The following is a 20,814-nucleotide window of genomic DNA, read 5'->3' as shown; positions in this document are numbered from 1 at the left end:
GGGATGCCAGGGTTAATGTTAAAGAGAGGCAGCCTTCATGTGATTTGACTTTTACAAGCTTGCTGAAATCATTTTCTGTGCGCATGTGCGTGCGTGCGTGTGATGTCTCGGATAATCAGGGCATAATAAAAACACTACGTACAACCAGACTAGGCCTGGGAAAAAGTCTGCATTACATGAGCGGTTATAAACATGAGTATTTTCCATGTTAGCCTGGCAGTATCGGGAATCCACTTCCAGGCGCCAATAACTATAGACTTCCCTGCTCTGTGGGCAGTTACTCTGAACATCCAAACCCACAACTGACACAATATATTATCACAGAGTCCCATGTAAAAAAAAAAAAAAACACTGTACTTCAATAAGCATAGTTAACGCACAGTAAATTACAATCAATGAAGAAAGAGTTTGGAATTGTTCGCTAAAGTATATAAATGACCCCGTTGCGTGTGAGGATATTAATCTCTAATTAAAAGAAGTGATTAAGTGACAAGGAGGAGGAGACACGCCTATGCAACGATGCATACTTTCCGTAATAATAATCAAGAAAGACATACATACTGTAGGGTGTGGAGACTTACCACATCCATAGCAGGGGGGCATTTATACACAATGTTTACTAGAGTCCCTTTGAATCAGTCATTAATAACATGGTCATTTGATCATATGTGAGGCATTTATAGCAGGATGTTTACCCTGTTCGCCCTGCCCGCAGCAATGCGTGGCAGGATATTGTATAATCGTGTCTCTTTTTGCCTTTTAACCAGGCAGGTCACTTAAGACCAAATTGTTATTTACAAGAACGGCCTGCTGGCACACAAACTGTTTCTGTGTTTGTGCGTGCGCGCACGAGCACGCGCTAGCGTGATTGCTTGAGAACGGATGGCCGGATTTCCAAGAAACTTGTGGGGAATGATCCATAGCTGCCCCCAAGATGTTCATCCGATGGTTTGGGCCAAAACGTTCAAAGACATCCAGGTCACAATCGAGAGACATAGAACATATTTCAAACTGGTGTGGTCATGGTTTGCGTTCTGCATTTTTGTTTAATCACTTAACCCCTATATACTATAATAGTAAAAACAGCCTATCTACAAGCTCACGACGCCTCGCATCGCAAACTGTAGATGAGCTATTTTTTTCAAAATGAATGACATGCCTAAAATAGGGGCACCAGGTTGAATGTGTTTAATTGAGTTCATGGCATTGCATTAAAAAGGCTTTCTAAAAAGTATGTTGAGAGAAAACTTTACCGGCCTACCCATCTTGCCCTTCTTCCCATGAACACCAGGAATTCCCTGGAAACACACAGAAAAAGAGCACAAACGTGAGGGGACAGAGAAAGGGATTTGGGGCAAAGAAGGAGGTAAGCACATAGATTACTTTTATTGCCCAAAAAGGGGAGGAAGGGAGACATGTAAATATTGAGACTCGGCACTAAATATCCTTAGAGAGTTGGAACTGCTATCCTAATACACTGCCCTGGAGGCTCATGGGAATTTGAGTCCTGGCTGGGTTAATCCAAAGCAGTTCTGTTTCCATCTCTCCTAGGTGTTACTCTTTTCCAAAACAGTAGGGGGGATTTGGCTTTCCCCGCTAAAGGCTCAATCCTGTGTAAATATTGTGAAAGGAACGTTGTGCTGCTGAGGGCATAGAGTAGCGCATGAATGGGGTTTTCAAACGTTTTGTGCCCAAGGCACACTAATAGGCAAGTTAAAATATCAAGGCACACCTGTAATCATAGCAAAAATAGGCCATTGTGACTTGTTTTTTCACCTGGAATGACAGGTCGATTATTAATGGATTATTTTAATAAATGATCAATTATTGATTATATTGTATAATTGATTAAACCGATTAGTTTTACTAACTAAAACTGATACTCACTCTCTCCCCATCAGCACCGGGGAGACCAAAAAGCCCGGGGACTCCGATGTGACCCTGACGAGATGAACGTGAGGAAAAAAGGCGATGAAAAGGGACGAGGAAAAGATGAAGAGGAATACGGAACGATAGGATAAGGGAGAAGGGCAGGGAAAGGAAAGACAATGGAGACCGGGGGTTAGATTTTGGCGAATCTCCCGTGACTTTCGTGGAGGGACGCTTGGCTTCGGGTTCGGGTTCCAGGTGTGGGCGTGCATGCAGGTGCGCTACGGCGGTCTTGAAGAAACAAGCCTTGAGGCAAGTGTATATGCCCATGGACTGCATGGTGCTGGCTTCCACGATGTAGTCCAAGGGCACATACCCTCACCTCAGGGATCTCAGAAGACTCCACAACCTGCTCATCGGGAGGGAGAGAGACAATCACTGAGGTCAAGAGGTCAACGCATTCTCACATCCGGGTTCGTGCGGCGGTGACGAGTTGGGCGACATCTGAGCAAGCATCAAGACGTTTGACACAACGGGCTTTATTTGTCGCGTTGCATATTGACAACTTGATTTAGGATTCTTCCAGTGGTGGAAAAAGTACTCAGATATGTTAAAGTAAAAGTGGCAATACCACAACATAAAAATACTCTGTTACAAGTAAAAGGCCTGTGTTCAAAATGTTACTTGGGTAAAAGTACAAAAGTATTGGCATCAAAATGTACTTAAAGTACCAAAAGTAAAAGTACTAAAATGTTTGAAAATAGCAGATCTACAAGCTCACAACGCGTTGCGACACGTTGTGAGCATTTGTATTTTCAAATTGCCTAAGTATAAAATAGGGCTGAAGTGGTTAATGTATGTTTTATAATGTAATAATTGATCTGCAAAGTAACAAGTAACTAAAGTTTTTAAATAATTGTAGTGGAGTAAAAGTACAATATTTGCCTCTGAGATGTAGTGGAGTAGATGTAGATGTAGTGAAGATGTATGATTAAAGTAAAAGTACCTCAAAATTGTACTTTAATGTACTTAGTTACTTTACACCACTGGATTCTTCTAAGCCTATCGGTATGCAACGCGAGCGGCGCTGAGTCGGCAAAAGCTGACATCACACGGCTGGCGCCTCCGGCACACTTCTGACGGCACAAGCCTGCCTTGTTTTAAATGTGTTTACTGTCGAGTCCATCTAGAATGAGTTGGGATTGAGAACGCACGTCCGCTTTCCATGGTCAGTCACGTGACGTGGGTAAAACGTCTGACGTGACAGTATATTTTTCCCCAACTCATCACCGTATTAAGACCTAGGAGTGAGAATGTGTAGAAAGAGGAAGCTACAGTATAAAGCCTGATTTATTCTTGGTTGGCGCTTTGTTGTCGTGCGTCGAAAATAGCAGATCTACAACACGTTGTGAGCTTGTAGCTATTTCGTACGCACGCCACCGGCACACAACCAATTATAAATCAAGCATAAGAAGGCAAGAATAATGGGATAACAAACATGGCCACAAAATGAGAGAAAATTATCCACCGCAACGTCCATAATCTCCTATAGCCGCAGGAAAAAGACATGGTGTTTTATAGGCAGCCTTGCACGGCAACAGTAGCATGTAGAAGATTTAAGCTAGGCTTGAAATTGGGAGTTAATTGCTCATACGGTACCTCAAATATGCTAACGCACACGCATCTGTCATTATCATCATGGACTTAACAACCAAGAAGAATGGCGTTTACAGCCCTGCTCTTTTTATGTGCCCACTCTGGTTAAGTTAATTCATTTAGCACACATTTCCCAGTTCATTTACAACGCTGAGCGCTCAAATAAATCTGTTCTCAAATTGTATTTTACCTTCAACGTTACTTACCCTGGCACCTTTAGGCCCCATTTTCCCTACAGGCCCAGGTAAACCCTAAAAAAAAGGAGAGAACACAAGACGTTCCAGTCACATATAATAGCCTGTACAAGAGTAGAATTTGTGCAGGCTTTCAAAAATGCTTTCATACGCATAGAAATAAAAGGCAGAGAAGTATTTGTGTGTATAACACATCTTGCAAATCCATAATTACAACTGTGCGTGGGGGTTGCCAGGTCTGTCCATTAACCTGCAAATCTCGGGGTAAAAGAATTACTTCAAAAAGTAACCCAAGTCTATGGGAAAAAACCTGGCAACCCTATATGTTAACACCAAAATTCAGCCACACTTCTGTGACCGTTTTAGCATGCAGGTCAACAGAACAACGGCCTTGCCAGCAAGTCAATCAACAGAGTACGCTCTACCCGCCACATCCCCGTAAAAGATAAGGTTCCGACCATGCAAAATTCCTCACTGGAAAATACAATGTCTTGAGACATACTTGCAGCCCTAGTAGCTCTCTCTCACACACACACACACACACACACACACACACACACACACACACACACACAGACACAGATGGTAGGGGGTGCTAAAACCTAATCCATCACACGCCGCCAAGACTCTACAGGGATCAGAGCTTAGCACGGATAAAGCCTGAGTTATACTCCACATTGGCAATAGAAAACAAACCGATCAGCAAGCTCAGGACGCGTCACACTGCCGCGCGCCGTGAGCTTGTCGATCGGCTATTTTCAGCGCACGAAACCGGCGCACGACTAAGTATAACTCAGCCGTAATGCCGCCATGACTGAGACCCAAGCCTGAACTCCAAGCTATCGTAAACATTCAAACAGCACGAGTGACTGAGCGCTTTCCCAGCTGCCTCCTCAGACTGTCAGCCTGCTTCAAGTGAAAGGGAGAGAACAGGTTTTAAAGGACAGGAAAAAACAGTCCTAAATGATCCTCAGCGGGGACTTTTGAAAACTTCTTTCAAACATTACTTCCCCGAAGGGGAAGGGCTGAGCTGGAGCTCACAGTTTGTACCGGGGTAAATGCTGTAGTTACTGTATAGGCACACTTGTATTGCCTTCACGGTAATGCCCTACTTGATCATGCTGCAGCGTCACACAATAATAGCAGATCTGCAAGCTCGAAACGCGGCGCGAAGCAACTCATTTTGAGCTTGTCGATCTGTTATTTTTGCTACTTTTGAATTTGAATCCTGAAAACTAACAGTTTTGGACATATGAGGTTTCCACCCGACAGAGTCGATGTAATATCTAGATGGCTAGGTACTGTACATGTGACTGCACTTACTGTTGATACTCGGTACACACATTATGATATACTGTACCATTTCACTGTGATAGATTACATATTATATTTACTCCTATAGTTTTAAGTCTATTTATTCATTACAGTATGCTAACTCTTGTTGATAGAATGCACACGATACAGTACCTATTCACCTGTATTTCCACCTTCTGGTGGCCTAGAAAATATGCTTCTTTACCATTATTACCTGTATCTTGGTTTCATCCTTCACTCATTGCTGCCAATGACTACTGAATTTCCCTAAGGATCAATGAAAGGTCTGTCTGCCTGTCTGTCCAAGTGGACCTACACTGTATACCGGTCTGTTACTCTTGCGTGTGTACAAATGGAACCAAATGGACCCATATGGTTCCATTTGTACACACTCAAGAGTTACGTCCTTGAACTTCAAAAGGTTGAGAATCACTGGTCTGGACCAGTCTCCCTTCATCCCACTATTCCCACCACCAAAAAGTTGACTTTACAGTATTGTCTGCGACGCCCGTCCTAGTGTGTGTGTGTGTGTGTGTGTGTGTGTGTGTGTGTGTGTGTGTGTGTGTGTGTGTGTGTGTGTGTGTGTGTGTGTGTGTGTGTGTGTGTGTGTGTGTGTGTGTGTGTGTGTGTGTGTGTGTGTGTGTGTGTGTGTGTGTGTGTGTGTGTGTGTGTGTGCGTGCGTGCGTGCGTGTGTGGCCCTGCTCAACCATCACTGCAACACTAGATTTACTGCACCTGCCTGCCAGGATAACCTTTGGCCCCAGGACTTCCTTCGCCTCCCCGCTCGCCCTGTAGAGAGAGAGAGAGAGAGAGAGGCAGAGAGAAAGAGACAGAGAGAGAGAGAGATGAGGCAGGAAAACAGACCACAGAGACTTTTCCCCGCCTGCCCTACAATCTCTGTCAGAACAGAGTGAACTAGAGAAAGTGCTCCTCAGAGCACAGGTCTCCGCCATGTCAGGTAGGTTATTGTGGGCCAGCAATGTTGATGGAATATAAAGAATCGGACAGATCCATCTTGATCACATGACTATAGAGATAATGTGTGCCGATTTGGGTGATGTTTGGACAAAATCTGTAGGAGTAATATCAAAAAAAGAATTGTGCAAAAATCGACCTCCTGGTGGCGCTACAATAGGGCAATGTCAAAAGGATGGCATTTGTTCCTCAACGTAGCGTGAATGTGCCTGCAAAGTTTCACCGGAATCGGGCGTTGCGTTTTGATTTGAGGCATTTTGTTCAAAACGGGCCACTCCTGCCAACTTTAGACAATCAAGAAAAATCAAACACATCTGTCTTGAGCACATGACTATAGAGCTCATGTGTACCAATTTGAGAATTTGTGAAATGTGGATCAAATCTGAAGGAGTAGTAATATAAAAAAAATGTTTTCACATAAGTCGGCCTCTTGGTGGCACTACGAAGGGCAGATGTGAAAAATGGGGATCTAGTGGGACGTAGTGGGAATGTGCGTGCAAAATTCCACGGAAATCGCACGCTGTGACGGAGAAAACGGAGCACTCCTGCAAACTTTGGAAGCCAATTTTAGCCAATCAGGATGGAATATGAAAAATCTGAAATACCTGTTTTGTTTAATGACTATAGAGATACTGTTATGCGTGATGTTTGGACAAAATCTGTACTGTCAAAAACTGTATTTTGCAAAAATCAGCCTCCTGGTGGCGCTATAACAGGCCCATGTGAAAGATTTGGGGCAGCGGTTCGGCTCTGGCATCCAGGGAGTGTGTGTGCACAGTTTCGCTGCGATCAAGCCAACGGTGCCGGAGATTAGACAGAAGGACGGGCTTTCGGCCTGGCGAGAAAATCAGAGGACATGAGCGAAAGAAAAGAAAGAAAGAAAGAAGGAAAGAAAGAAAGAAGGAGAGAAAAAAGAAAAAGAGCGTAACGAATCAAAGCTGAAGGATGAAAGAGAAGAGAAAAGAAGTAAATCCCAGTGAGGAGTCCTTTTTAATAAAGAGCTTTTGTTTAATCAGGCCAGCATTGCATAAGGGAAGCTGTGCTGTTATGGATATTGGCTCTTTAACTGTTCCATTAAGCTGCCAGTCAACACTCTTCTAATGTGGCTGTATTTTCAGCTGTTTGACTACTGTACGCTGGGATCTGACCTAATAAGTTTGTCCTCATCAAATACATGAACCCCCTGCATGACTCATCGCTTCCATGTGGCGAGAGAGAGAGAGAGACCAAATCAAACCTTTGTATATGCATGGGAACAATGGTGGAAAGTAAGTACCGTACTAAGTACATCTACTCAAGTCCTGCGCTTACTGTAAGTAACTTTGAGGTACTTTTACTTGAGTATTTCCATTTAGCCTTACATCTCACAGGCAAATATTGTACTTTTTACGCCACTACAATTATTTGATTAACTTTAGCTACTATAGTTACTTTGCGGGTTTAGTTTATTGATAAAAAATATATATATTAACCCATTAAGCCCTATTTTATACTTTGGCTATTCAAAATTGCTGCCCTACAAGCTCACAATGTGTCGCTATACATTGTGAGCTTGTACAATAAATGTGCTATTTTTTGAAAGATTTTTGTTATTTTACTTTGGGAATGTAAGAATATATTGATACCAATACTTTTACTCAAGTGAAATTCTGAATACACATACTTGCAACAGAGTGTCTCTACGTCGTGGTATTGCTACTTTTACCTAAGTAAAGAGTACTTCTTCCATCACTGCTCATCGCTTCCATGTGGCAGAGAGAGAGCGAGGGAGCGAGAAAGCGAGAGAGCGAGAATCAAACCTTTGTATATCGTTGTTGTCGGGCAGAAACCTCTTATCTCCATATTTCAACTTTTTGTGTTTTTTCGTAAATGAATGCCCTACTTGATCATACTACAGCGTCACACTAAAGTATCAAAAGTGAGCTTGTGGATCTGCTACTTTTGCTATTTTGGAATTATTTTTATTCTGAAAAGTAACAGTTTTGGACATGTGAGGTTTCCCCTCTGACGATATGCATGGGAAGAAACATACCATAGCATGGGGTTAATTAGCGAAAGGCATGTGGAAAAATTATAGGTCGTTTGCATATTGAAAGCCGACCGCAGTAATTACATGTGGCGACCGGCGTGTTTATGCCTCTGTATTCTCAGCTTCCTGGGGAAACCCAAATGTCACCAGATGAGAATGTGTGTCAGGGGTGGCAGGAAACCACTATATCAGAGGATACTAGGAGCAATAGTAGCCATGGCGAGCGCAGTGAAAAGCTGTTTATTAATCCATTTAAGACCGTGTCATTTTTAAAAATTCTTTGGCTCTTTAGTGAACAGGTCAGGTCAGGATACCAATTGCATCCAATCAGGAGAGAGAACACAGGATACAGCATCAAGAAGTGTAATTGGAAGTGATGACATGTGTGAAAATGTGTGCAGACACACTTTGAACTGGAACACTATACTATGTTGAAGCTGATTAATGGGTTTTCTCTCTCATCTCGCCTGCTTGGATAAAATTTGCAGCGGTGGAAAAAGTACTCACATGTTTTACTTATGTAAAAGTATCAATACTGCAATGTAAAAAAAAATAAAAAAAAGTAGAAGTCCGGAATTCAAAATTGACTTGAGTAAAAGTACAAAAGTATTTGTATCAAAATGTACTTAAAGTAACAAAAGTAGAAAGTACTCCTTATGCAGAATCTACCATTTCACAAGTTTTCAAACGTATAAAAAACATTTGAAAATAGCCGATCTACAAGCTCACAATGCGGAAATTTGGCCACCCATCTGAAAATGTATTTTCTGTTTACTAAAGAGCTGAGGGAGACGGGGAGACCCCCTGTTACAGAACAAACACTCTTTAATTCTGCCATGCAGTACACAGTAGAATCCTCCGTGTTAATCTATACATGTTTTACACAAATGTATATCAATGCACATAACAAACTTTAGCACTATTTTATACTCCGTCGTATGACGGTGTCATGCGAAACAGACCTACAAGTTCACAAGGTCGTAACAATGCCGCGTGAACTTGCAGATCTCCTATTTCCGCCATTTCAGAGTATCTTTTCAAATGTTGCATGCCTATATAATGCATGCCTATATAATGACATGCCCAAAACAGGGACACCAGGTTGAAAGTGTTTAAATTAACACTCTCGGGTCTTACATAATCTGTAGTAAAGAATGTAACATATATTGAAGGGGGAGGCCGCGACCCCCCTCCCCCTCCCCCACACACGCACACACAGTGACACAGCGCATTCTTCATAGTGATAGCGTGCAGTATTTGTACTGGGGGTGGAATCCTGGAGGGACTTGAGGGAGGACTGACTGACCTAGGGGTGTCCAGACTATTTGGCCTAGTTGTAACTCTGCCAATGACAAAAAAACTCTATCTCTTCCCGCCAAGATTCCCCAAGTAACGTTCACATACAATACGTCCCGGCTTCACGCTCCTTCCTGTTCTTCTCCTCCGCTCTCTTTACTCCATCGTTTGTGCCTGATTTACGCTTAGCATGCACAACGGTGTCTCACACCGAAAATAAGCCATTCTCAAGATCACGACGCGGTCAAAAATAGCCAATCTACAAGCTCACAGTGTTTCGCAGCGTGACGTATAGTCCATTTTCAGTGGTGTCAAATGACTAAGTACATTTACTCAAGTACTGTACTTAAGTACAATGTTGAGGTATCTACTGTATACTTTACTGGAGTATGTCCAACTTGCAATACTTTTACTTCTACTCCACTACATCTCAGAGGCAATATTTTACATTAACTCCACTACAATTGTTTGAAAACTTGAGTTACTAGTTACTTTGTAGATATTCATTATTCAATCATAAAACATGCTTTAACCACTTTAGCCCTATTTTATACATAGGCTATTTGAAAATAGCCGATCTGCAAGCTCACAACGTGTCACACCGCAACGCGTTGTGAGGTTGTAGATCTGCTACTTTCAAACTTGTTAGCACTTTTACTTTTGGTACTTTAAGCATATTTTGATGCCGATACTTTTGTACTTTTACTCAAGTAACATTTTGAACAAAGGCCTTTTACTTATATCTGAGTACTTTTTCCATCACTGTCTATTTTCGGTGCGAAACTATGTACTATTCTGGCTTTAGCTCCCATTGCCTCAGTTCCTTTCCTACAAACTTTTGTGTTTCACTGCATTTCCTCACCTCCCCCCCATCTCTCTCTCTTCCTGTCTTCCTCGGGCGCTCATCCCTAAATGGAGGGCCTCGCTCGCGGTGTTTAGGGAGCTGTCTGTTTTGACAGCGAGGGCTTTAGCCTCCTTCGTTCCAGAGGTAAACATTTTTGTTGACGTACGCGTAGCCTTGTAGCCTTTACAGCCCGCATGTAATGCGGCGTATTAGTCAGCGTGACAGCATTTCAAAGGACGCAAAGTAAAAAAATAAAACCCAAAGCAAACACATTGTAGCCATTATTGAGATGTCACCCGTGCTGAGCGCCTTCATATCTCGTCTCCACTAGTTGTTTTTTTTGTTGGATTGTTTCGCAGCCGAAGGCTTTTTCTGACACAAAGCCAAACAGTTGATGAAATAGTAACTAGTTCAATAAATATATATTTCTGAATTGTCATACATTGTCCGCCTACTATTAATAGTGTATTATTCCTTTTCTATAACGGTAATGACAGTGTTAAAACTAGATATACCACATTGTGGTTGTAGAAGCTAGTAGAGACAGTAGATACTGTATAGTTGTAGAGATAACAGATAGTAAAGATAGTAGAGTATAGATATATAGTTTGGCCTTGCCTTGCTGGTTAGAGTGTCCACCCTGGGATTGGGAGGTCGGGGTTCAATTCCCCGGCCGGGTTATACCAAAGACTCTAAAAATGGGACCCAATGCCTCGCTGCTTTGGCACTCAGCATCAAGGGTTGGACTGGGGGTACAGTAAGTCTCTGCGACATACTAGCGTCATGACCAAGGGGTGTACTTGTACGTCAAGCCGCCTCACTCTAAAGAAGCAGGTGCTAGGCTCCTTCCCTATGCACGACATGGCTCTGCAAGGCTTACTTATGTGTAGACAGTAGAGAGAGTAGATGGTACATACTGTACAGTACATAGTAGAATTAGTAGATAGTATGTACCTGTAGAAGATGGTACATAGATAGAAGAGAGTATACAGTAGATATAAGGTAAAGATTGTCAATAGTAGATATAGTAGAGGTAGTAAATGAGATAGTAGTAAAGAGTAGATATATATGGTAGAGATAGTAGTCCAAATAGTAAATATACTCACAGGATCGCTTGGGAGACCCGATGGACCTGGATGGCCTTTATGTCCCTGTTAATAGAGGAGCAATAAAGTTAGATTATTAATGTGTCTACGGCTCTTGCCGAAACAGCGCAGCATAAACATAAAATGTTATTTTGTCCAATCTGTATGGTAGAATATGTTAATACATTATAACTTTTACAATCTGCTCCGCTGCACATTAAGATAGACACGACCTTTGACGCAAATGTTGACCTGAAGGTCAAGGTTCAGTTTCTCCCCAGAGCAAGCAGGCAGGCTTTATAAGCTCAGTGGTAAAACATTTCAGGAGACCCGGGATTCTACAACATGTCTTCTAAATCCCACAGTTTTTCTGAAAAACTTATGTTTCTATATCAGTGGTGCTCAAACTTTTTCTTCTCAAGGACCCCCAAAATGATATGTATTTGGCCGCGGACCCCCATCTCAATTTGCACTCGGTGCCGCGCTATGAGCTTGTATATCTGCTATTTTTGAATAGCCAAAGTATAAAATAATGATTAAAGTGGTTACACTGATGCGTTCCCTTAATGGGTTAATGAAATTCAAATTGAAATTACATTTCATAGCGGGTGAAAACAATAGGCCAGTGGTACTCAACCTTTTCTGAACACATGGCAAAAACATTTTCAGATGGGGGAGGGGTCCCCCGGCCAGACACATCATTTTGGGGGTCCTTGGCACGGAAAAGTTTGAGAACTACTGATTTTGTGGCATCGGCCTCAAGGCCTCTAATGGGTTATTCAAGACCGGGGCCAGTAATGGTCCCCAGGCCTGAGTAAAAGTCAAACTCTCTGGGAAAACGGAGTTGATCCCCACGGCGGTGGAGAGCCTGCCAAGCTCTGCCATCGAGGCGTTTGCCAGGCCCAGCCTGTCAGCAGCAGTGTAGAGAGTGAACAACAGGACTGCCCCGCGGGGGATTAGCATCCATGAAAACACGCCAGCCGCCATAGAGGCAGGAACACTGTGCACACTAAAAAGATCCACAGACCCACTGTAGTGTGTGCACACAGCACAGCTCCAACTATTGATTTTCTTTCCTTTAGCGCAGGGGTCTTCAACAGGGGGTCCAAGACCCCTAGGGGGTCCTCAGAGCTACTATAGGGGGTCCGCCAAATCTTTGTGTGATAGTATTTAGTTTTTTACATTAACCACTTGAACCCTAGAATTCCTTTTCTGAGGGGAACATTAGCCGAAAATAGCAGATCTACAAGCTCTCAACGCCTCGCGCTGCGAGGCGTTGAGAGCTTGTAGATCGGCTATTTTTGGCAAAGAGGTATAGGTGTAGAGGGAAAAAAGAGCAGACTAAGTAAAAAAAAAAAAAAATTTAATCTGAAACACAATTATGCAATTTAGAGTAGGGGGTCCCTGCTTCATCTCTCTCTCAGCTAGGGGGTCCCTGGCCTGAAAACGTTGAAGAGCCCTGCTTTAGCGATTAGTCTATTGATTACTTTTTCGATTAATAGAATAATCGCAGAACACATTTTTTTAAATCATTTGTAAAAAAAAAAGATCTCTATATATATACGTATATGAATCAACACGACAATAACTAAATAGATTAGTCAGATTAACCACTTCAGACCTATTTTATACTTCGTCGTACAACAGTGTTGTAATTGTTTTTCTTTAAAAAAAAATACCAAAAATAGCCGATCTAACAGCTCACAATGTGTCGCGATGCAATGCGTTGTGAGCTTGCAGATCTTTTTATTTTAACCACTTAAACCCCAGCGTCCGTATTGTGGGGAAAGCTTTCGCTGGAAAATAGCAGATCGACAAGCTCACAACGCGGCGTCACAGCGCAACGCGTTGTGAGCTTGTCGACCGGCTATTTTCGACGAAAGCGTTCCCCACAATAACAGGAGACAGAAAAGACACTAGTAGAAAGCCCTGATGGACTCGGTCAACCGTATAGGGTTTAAGTGGTTGATTAAATCATTTATCAATCAGTGTAAACTATCTAGGCGAGAGATCTAGGGCTGCAACTGTTAATCGAACTAATTGATTTCCTCGAAAAAAATCTCGTAAACGTAATCGATCGAATAATCGATAGCTGCAGCCCCGACGTGAACCATGGCGTGCGTCACACGCTCTCCCACTGAATCTCCCTGGCTGTCAGGTGACAAGAAGCGGCTGGTGGCTCGGCGTGCATCGGAGGAGACATGTGGTCGTCTGCACCCTAACCCTGTATTGGCTTGGCAGCGACAGCAACCACAGTACACAAGGGGGAATTGGCAACCAATAAAATGAGGAGAAAATGCGAAACAATAAAACATAAAAAAAAACTAGTGAAAAGTATGTAGCTGAAGAGGAAAATGCTGGTAAAATAATCTCCTCCGTAAATGTCAAGACACTGCCCGTAATCTCATTAGAGATGAAAAATAACCCCCCGAAATAAATGAATTGATTAACTTTCCAATGTTTTGGAAATGCAAGGGTTTTTTTTCCACTCCAGTCAGCATATTGCTGCTTTTGGAGCAGCCAGATGGAAGCCAGATGCCGTTCCGGTGGCCACTCACCGTAACTGCCTCGCTGAGTGCCCGTTATCGTCGCTGCCGCGCGTAAACCTTGTATGTCCAAAACCGACACTTTTAAGGAAATGGGGGGAAAAAAACGGATCCAGTGTAGTGACTTAACCCATTGAGACCTGAGGCGATTCTTTAAAAAAAATCTAAAACAGTTTTTAGAAAAAATAATTAAAAAATATTTTTTCAAGATTTTTCAAAAATAGCAGATCTACAAGCTCATAGCGCGGCACTTGGTGCCGCGCTATGAGCTTGTAGATCTGCTATTTTTGAATAGCCAAAGAAATCTAAAGTGACCAGGTCTCTTAATGACACCTTGCGTCCCTATTGTTGGCATTATAAGCGAAAATGTTTATGTCTAAAATACTAAAATGTCAAAATACTTTTCACGGCACTATCATAATGAAGTATGAAGTATAACATAGTGCATAAAAAGCATAAAAAGATGAAATGTGGAGTTCTCTGCACAACAGCAACGTCAACAGCGCTTTACAATAGTTCAAAAGTAAAAAGAAAAGTCAAAACTAGAGAAAATAGCTACATGCTCACAATGCGCTGCAATGCGATGCGTTGTGATCTTGTAGATTGGCTATTTTTGAAACTTTTCAAGACACTATCATATCTTATCATCTCTGTCGGGTGGAAACGTCATTATGTCAAAAACTGTTACATTTCAGGATTCAAAAAATAGCAAAAGTAGTAGATCTACAGTACAAGCTGAAAACGCGGCGCTCAAGCTTGTGGATCTGCTACTAATTTATGAAAAAACACAGTTTAAATATGGAGATAAAAGGTTTCTGCCTGACAGGGACAATATGATTAAGTATAACATATAGGCATAAAACACAAAACGATGAAACGCGGAGATACAAGGTTTCTGCCTGACAGCGACGTTATGATAGCTCTGTCAAACCACTGACTGTCTATTTATCTGCAGACAAGCAACAGTAAGCTGGAAATAGTTTAGAGTGAATAACAGAATACAGGAGCAGTGAGAGCCAGAGCACGGACGCACAACGTCAAAAGAATGTGTCTGGGCCCTCCATCCAGCACTGCAAAAACCACCGAAACAAACGCAGCGGTCCCTGGATGATGATGATGATGATGATGATGATGAGTGTCTGTGTGTGTGAGCGAGTGTGCGCGCGTTTGTCCGTGTGTCCAAGCGCCCGAAACGTCTGTGGTTAGCTGAGAGAACGAGAGAGAGTAAACTTTATTGTTCCCGAGAGGAATTGTGGGCACAGAGCAAACAGTCTGTTGCTTTACATAAGAAAAACCTCCCAATAACGTTTGAAGTGTTTGGCATGAAGCTAGGCAGTCGGTTTTATATATATGCCAATTCCTCGCTGTCGCTGCCAACCAACCCCTACTGTTGATCTGGGGGTTGTGGACAACTGCATGTCTCCTTCTGAGCTTGTAGATACGCTATTTCTGCTATTTTTAAATGTTTTGAAAGTATAAAATGATTAAATATGGCAATAAGTTGTATTGTATTTGTATAGTATTTGTCATTATCTGCCCTGTGCAATGATATATTACGAAGCGTAAAAGGCAAACAGAAATTATGTTTTTATTCATATGTTCCAATGCCAAAAACACAATGGAATCATTAATCGCAATTCATTGTGTGACATTAAATCGACAACTTAAATTTGTCATCGTGATTCGTGACAGCCCATACCAGGAGCGCATAATGAAAGCAGAGGAACATGCTATGCCTCCCAGTTCCGCTCCCTGCTGAACAGGCTCCGCGGCCCAGGAATCGAACCCCCACTCTCCGCGGTGGTGGGCAGGTACGCTACTTTCGCTCTTATCTGCGGAGATGTCTTTATGCCGGGGAGACATAAAACATTCTTAACCCATTAAGGCCTGAGATTAAGGCTCATGGCTATGACACAAGCTCATAGCCATGAGCTTGTATATCTGCTATTTTTGAATAGCCAAAGTATAAAATAATGGCTATAGCTAAAATCTAAAAAGACACAGACATGTTCCCGGATTGAATGGGTTAAAACAGAAAAGAGAGACGTCTTTGTTTGAAGCGACGTGTCAAATGGTTCTGCTGCTGTCCAAATCATCTAAATTGGTTACGCAAGCCCCCCCCCCATGGCAATGGATCACACATCCATTTGGCGGTGTTGTTGTGGAGAATGGATCGTTTTAATTACTGTCACTCACAGCTATGACACCCGAGCCAAAAGAAAAAGCTTGTAAAGCCTGAGCTATACTTGGTCGTGCGCCGTGACACGCAGCGAAAATAGCAGATCTACAAGCTCTCAACACGTGGTGCTGCGACACATTGTGAGCTTGGAGATCGGCAATTTTCGATGCGTGACACCGGTGCGCTATACTATGTATAAACCGTCTCTGTCGGGAGGAAACCAAAACTGTTACTTTTCTGGATTCAAGTTCAAAAACAGCAAAAGTAGCAGATCTACCAGCTCAAAATGCGCCGATTCGTGCCGCGTTTCGAGCTTGTGGATCAGCTACTTTTGATACTTTTGGGTGTACGATCAAGTAGGGCTTTAATTTACGGAAAAACACAAAATGTTAAAATATGGATATAAGAGGTTTCTGCCTGACAGCGACAAAATCACAATAACCGTAACCGTAAGCTGAGCTTGGCAAAAGCTAAACTGTTCTTTCTATGTGGGTCCCCACCTCATCTACTCATTTACCTGGAAAGGCTTAACGATAAAAAAAAAGACGACGACATTTTTAGACCTACAGATTCAACACCGTTTCTCTCTTGGACAAACAGCCGTTAGCCACACAGTAAGTGTTTGGGATATTAATGTACAATGTTCGGGAGTAAGAGGGAAAAATCTAATAAAGATCTGGGTCTTATTCCAATGTGTGGAAAGAGCACACAAGTTGGCCCAGAACTGGTAATCCTCTCTCCAGAGTGTTACTCTCTCTCACACTCACACACACACACACACACACACACACACACACACACACACACACACACACACACACACACACACACACACACACACACACACACACACACACACACACACACACACACACACACACACACACACACACACACACACACACCTCTTATTTTACAGCTCAGGCCGCTGACTGACTCCAGGCTAACCTTCCCATTACAACTTTTACACGTTTCCCACAGCGAGAGAGGTGTTCTCTGGCACGGTGCCAAGGGTCCGCCAGCACTCACACAACTGTTCCCGTGGCAGAGTGAGTGACGTAAAGCAAAGTGCCCAATAAAGCTGGCCAGGTCACGGTGTGACCGAGAGGGCAGCTAGCTGGCCCAGTGTCTGCCATACTGGGGCCGATGATGGCATTTTGGAACATTATGTAACTTGAAATACAAAAAGGGGTTTTATGTCCATATAAAATGTTTTGGCTTCAAGTGCCAGAGTAGGGCTATGAAAAGAAATACAAATAAAATTTACCCATTCAATCCGGGAACGCAGCTACAAATGCCTTCTAAATCCTAACAGTTTTCTGAAAACCGTATGTTGCTATAGCAGTGGTGCTCCAACTTTTTCATGTCAAAGACCCCCAGAATTAAATGTGTTTGGTTGGGGGCCCTCATTTCAAAATGTTTTGTGCCATGGACCCCCAGAAGCAAAGATGCGAGTTAAAAATGTTAAAAAATATATATATATTCATAGATTTGCACAGATTTTCAAGATTTTTCAAACACAGCAGATCTGCAAGCTCATAGCACGGCACTCGGTGCCGCGCTATGAGCTTGTATATCTGCTATTTTTGAATAGCCAAAGTATAAAATAATGCTTATAGCTAAAATCTAAAATGACACAGATGCGTGCGTTCCCGGATTGAATGGGTTAAATCCTATAAGTGAGCTGAGCACAGCTGCAGACAATGAGGTGTATTTTTGGTGAGAATTAGACAAGCTGCCTTGATTTTATCAACAACATTTCAGCATTGCGTTTAACAATTAGCACGCCTGTCAGCGTTCAGGCCCAGATAGTTAGAAGTTTCTCTCTCAGGGCTGCCACATGTTAAAAGATGAATCTGATTCTGATTGCGGCTCAGTCACGCTTGGCCGCAATTCCACCTAACGAGAACAGAGATCGCTCTCACACCCACTTAACCACTTATGTCATCGGTTCACAGCCTTTTCTGGATCAGGGCCCTGCTTGAAAATATCAAAAGTGTTCGCGGCCCACTTAACACTTAAGTGGTCAGATGGGTGGGCCGTGTGCATTCTGAAAGGATGTTTGTTTTAATGACCAATCAATCAATTGTGTTCCAGCTTGGATCAAGGGAGTTACCCCCAACTGTTTTTTTGTAAATATACTTGACATAGTATTCTATGTCTTTACATGTCTTGATGAATTGAATACACAGGACCACAATGGAAACTCTGGGGCTTTTTGTGTTGTTTGTAACCTATTTTTTCACCTAAGCTGTAATCCTGGGCGCTACTCTCCCTCTGCCAGCCTAGGGAGAGCCCCGAACTGAGCTCATGCTTCCTTCAATGCATGAGGAGTGAGCAGGCCGCTTCTTATCACCCGACAGGGGGTAATTTCCCCGGTTGGACATAGCGCGTGGAAGGAACACTTTATTCCAACCAGTTCCTTTCCCCTCCATCAGGCGCTCCGGCTAACCAGGGGGAGGCAGTATAGAGACCAGGATTACTGCATGTTTTTGTTAGGGTATCTACCCTAGGGGACACGGGGAGAACATGCAAACTCCACACAGAAAGGCCCTTTCGCCAACCCCACCTAGGGTACGGGCACTGATGACGCGGAGGAGAGGACGCGCCCCCAGCGCCCACAGCGTCCCAGGACCTTCTAGCTGTGAGGCGACAGCGCTACCGACTGCGCCACCATGCCCCCTTTTTGCAAACTGTTAAGTATTCAATCAATCAATCAATCAACTAACGTAGTATACTCAGTGTCACAAAGAAAACCTTTTTTTTCCCCCCGAGGATTTAAAGGTTTTTAAATATACTTAGATGACAAGAGCACCCCAGGACTCTATGCCCGGGACCACTGATTTTTCCCTCTACACCCAAATCTCTTTGCTGAAAATAGCCGATCTACAATCTCATGTCGCATCGCGGTGCACTGTGAGCTTATAGATCAGCTATTTCCGTTGACTGTTCGCCCTCAGAATAGGAATGCTAGAACAGGAATGCCAGACTTTATTTAACCCCTGGTTGGGACGCCGGGCCCACGCCCAAGCGAAAGCTTCACAATTACCGTAACGCAGATGGCAGAATAACCGGCGTTTTCCCATGACTCCACTTTCCGTGACTCATATAATCCATTAAGACCGGGAACGCATCTGTGTCATTTTAACATTTCTTTGACTATTTAAAAAAAATGTTTTTCTTAAATCGTGCAAATGTGTGCAAATCTTTGAAAATGCATATACATTTTTAACTAAAATCTTTGCTTCTGGGGGTCCCTGGAACATGAAAAAAGTTTGTGAACCACTGATATTATAGCAACATAAGTAAAAAAAAAAAAAAAAAAAGAAATTAGAAGACATTTGTAGAATTCCCAGAAGCAAAGAGTGAGTTAAAAATATTCGCTTTAAAAAACATACATATTGAAAGATTTGCACACATTTTCAAGATTTTTCAAAAGAAATAGCAGATCTACAAGCTTTGAGCTTGTATATCTGCTATTTTTGAATAGCCAAAGATATCTAAGATGACACAGATGCGTTCTCGGATTGAATGGGATAAGCAGAGAGAAGTGGTCTAACTTTTAGGATCTGGACCGGTCCCTATACTACTACAATGAATGAAGGAACCGTCAGCCCTCCAGATGGTCTCTCGCATTCAGGCCCGGTCCCATTGCATAATAGATTGTTAAAAGTTCCCGCCAAGGACTTATTGGATTGTTGCACACTTTATGTCTACACACACACACACATGTGGTCCAAATGGAGACGGGAATAAGCGTGTGTGTGTGTGTGTGTGTGTGTGTGTGTGTGTGTGTGTGTGTGTGTGTGTGTGTGTGTGTGTGTGTGTGTGTTACTATACTTGCGAGGACCTGACCATATGTCTCAACAAGTATAGTAGAATGTAGTAGAATGAGAAATACACATTGTGAGAACCATTTTCCTGGTCCTCACAAGAGAAATGGTTGTTTTATGAAGAAGAAGAGAAATATGTTTTGATAGCATTTAGAAGTTATGTTTAGGGATTAGAAATAGCGTTGATATGCTTGATTTATACTTAGTTGCATACTATGCCGATGTACAAGCTTGTAGATCTGCAATGTTTTGGCTTTAGGCGTACGATTAAAATGCCCAATAAAAAGAAAATGGCATTCACAAAATCGGCGTCCTACAATGTTGATGTCCTCACAAGTATAGTAATATGAATCTGTGTGTGTGTGTGTGTGTGTGTGTGTGTGTGTGTGTGTGTGTGTGTGTGTGTGTGTGTGTGTGTGTGTGTGTGTGTGTGTACTTGCATTAGGGTTTACGGTTAGAAAAAAAGATTGGTGTTAGGGTAGAGTTATGCCCAATGTAAACTTAGTTGTACACAAAAAGTTAAAATATGGAGATAGGGGGTTTCTGCCCGACAGCAACGATATCTCTGCAGGCTTCATGTCCTCACAAGTACAGTAATACTGACATGTAATAGTGTGTGTGTGCGTGCGTGCGTGCGTGTGTGTGCATGATTGTGTGTGAGTTACTGTACTTAGCAGAATTCCTCATTAAGTGTGACAGTCAATTCCGAATGACAACATAACGTTGGCATGTGAGCTCTTGGCCTCGCTGTAGCCTCTCACTGTATCACGGTCTGACGGCCCCGCTTGCCTTTTTTCTTTCTTTTTCTGCTCTATTCCTCGTGAAATCTCTCTGGCAGCGGTCAGTGTGAAGAACAGCTTCATGTGATAAACCGCCCAGTGTAATTCAGAGGAAGTCATGTCTCATGGATTTTTTTCCCGCTCTCTTTTAGGTTCTTTTTGATTGTGTTTTGGGTTTTTTTTTCAGATGTTTTCTAAAAACAGATGCGGCCGCA

The 20,814-nt window shown here is 42.7% G+C and overlaps 1 protein-coding gene across 2 annotated transcripts in view; it reads right to left on the bottom strand.

Moving 5' to 3' along the window:
- col27a1b (collagen, type XXVII, alpha 1b) overlaps window positions 1-20,814 on the bottom strand; it is a 132,422-nt gene that overhangs the window by 76,814 nt on the left and 34,794 nt on the right. For both annotated transcript variants that reach the window (XM_084054968.1, XM_084054969.1), the window contains 5 exons: window positions 11,284-11,328; window positions 5,769-5,822; window positions 3,732-3,776; window positions 1,888-1,941; window positions 1,254-1,298 (listed from right to left, as the gene is read on the bottom strand). In XM_084054968.1, the coding sequence (XP_083911094.1) occupies window positions 1,254-1,298; window positions 1,888-1,941; window positions 3,732-3,776; window positions 5,769-5,822; window positions 11,284-11,328 (243 nt within the window). The remainder of the gene's footprint in view (window positions 1-1,253; window positions 1,299-1,887; window positions 1,942-3,731; window positions 3,777-5,768; window positions 5,823-11,283; window positions 11,329-20,814) is intronic.

This window comes from Gymnoscopelus microlampas (genome assembly GCF_963454915.1).
Source record: "Gymnoscopelus microlampas genome assembly, chromosome: 4".
Classification (NCBI taxonomy): Eukaryota; Metazoa; Chordata; class Actinopteri; order Myctophiformes; family Myctophidae; genus Gymnoscopelus; species Gymnoscopelus microlampas.
Note: the sequence above shows the minus strand (reverse complement) of the source record. Positions and strands in the feature narration are given on the sequence as shown.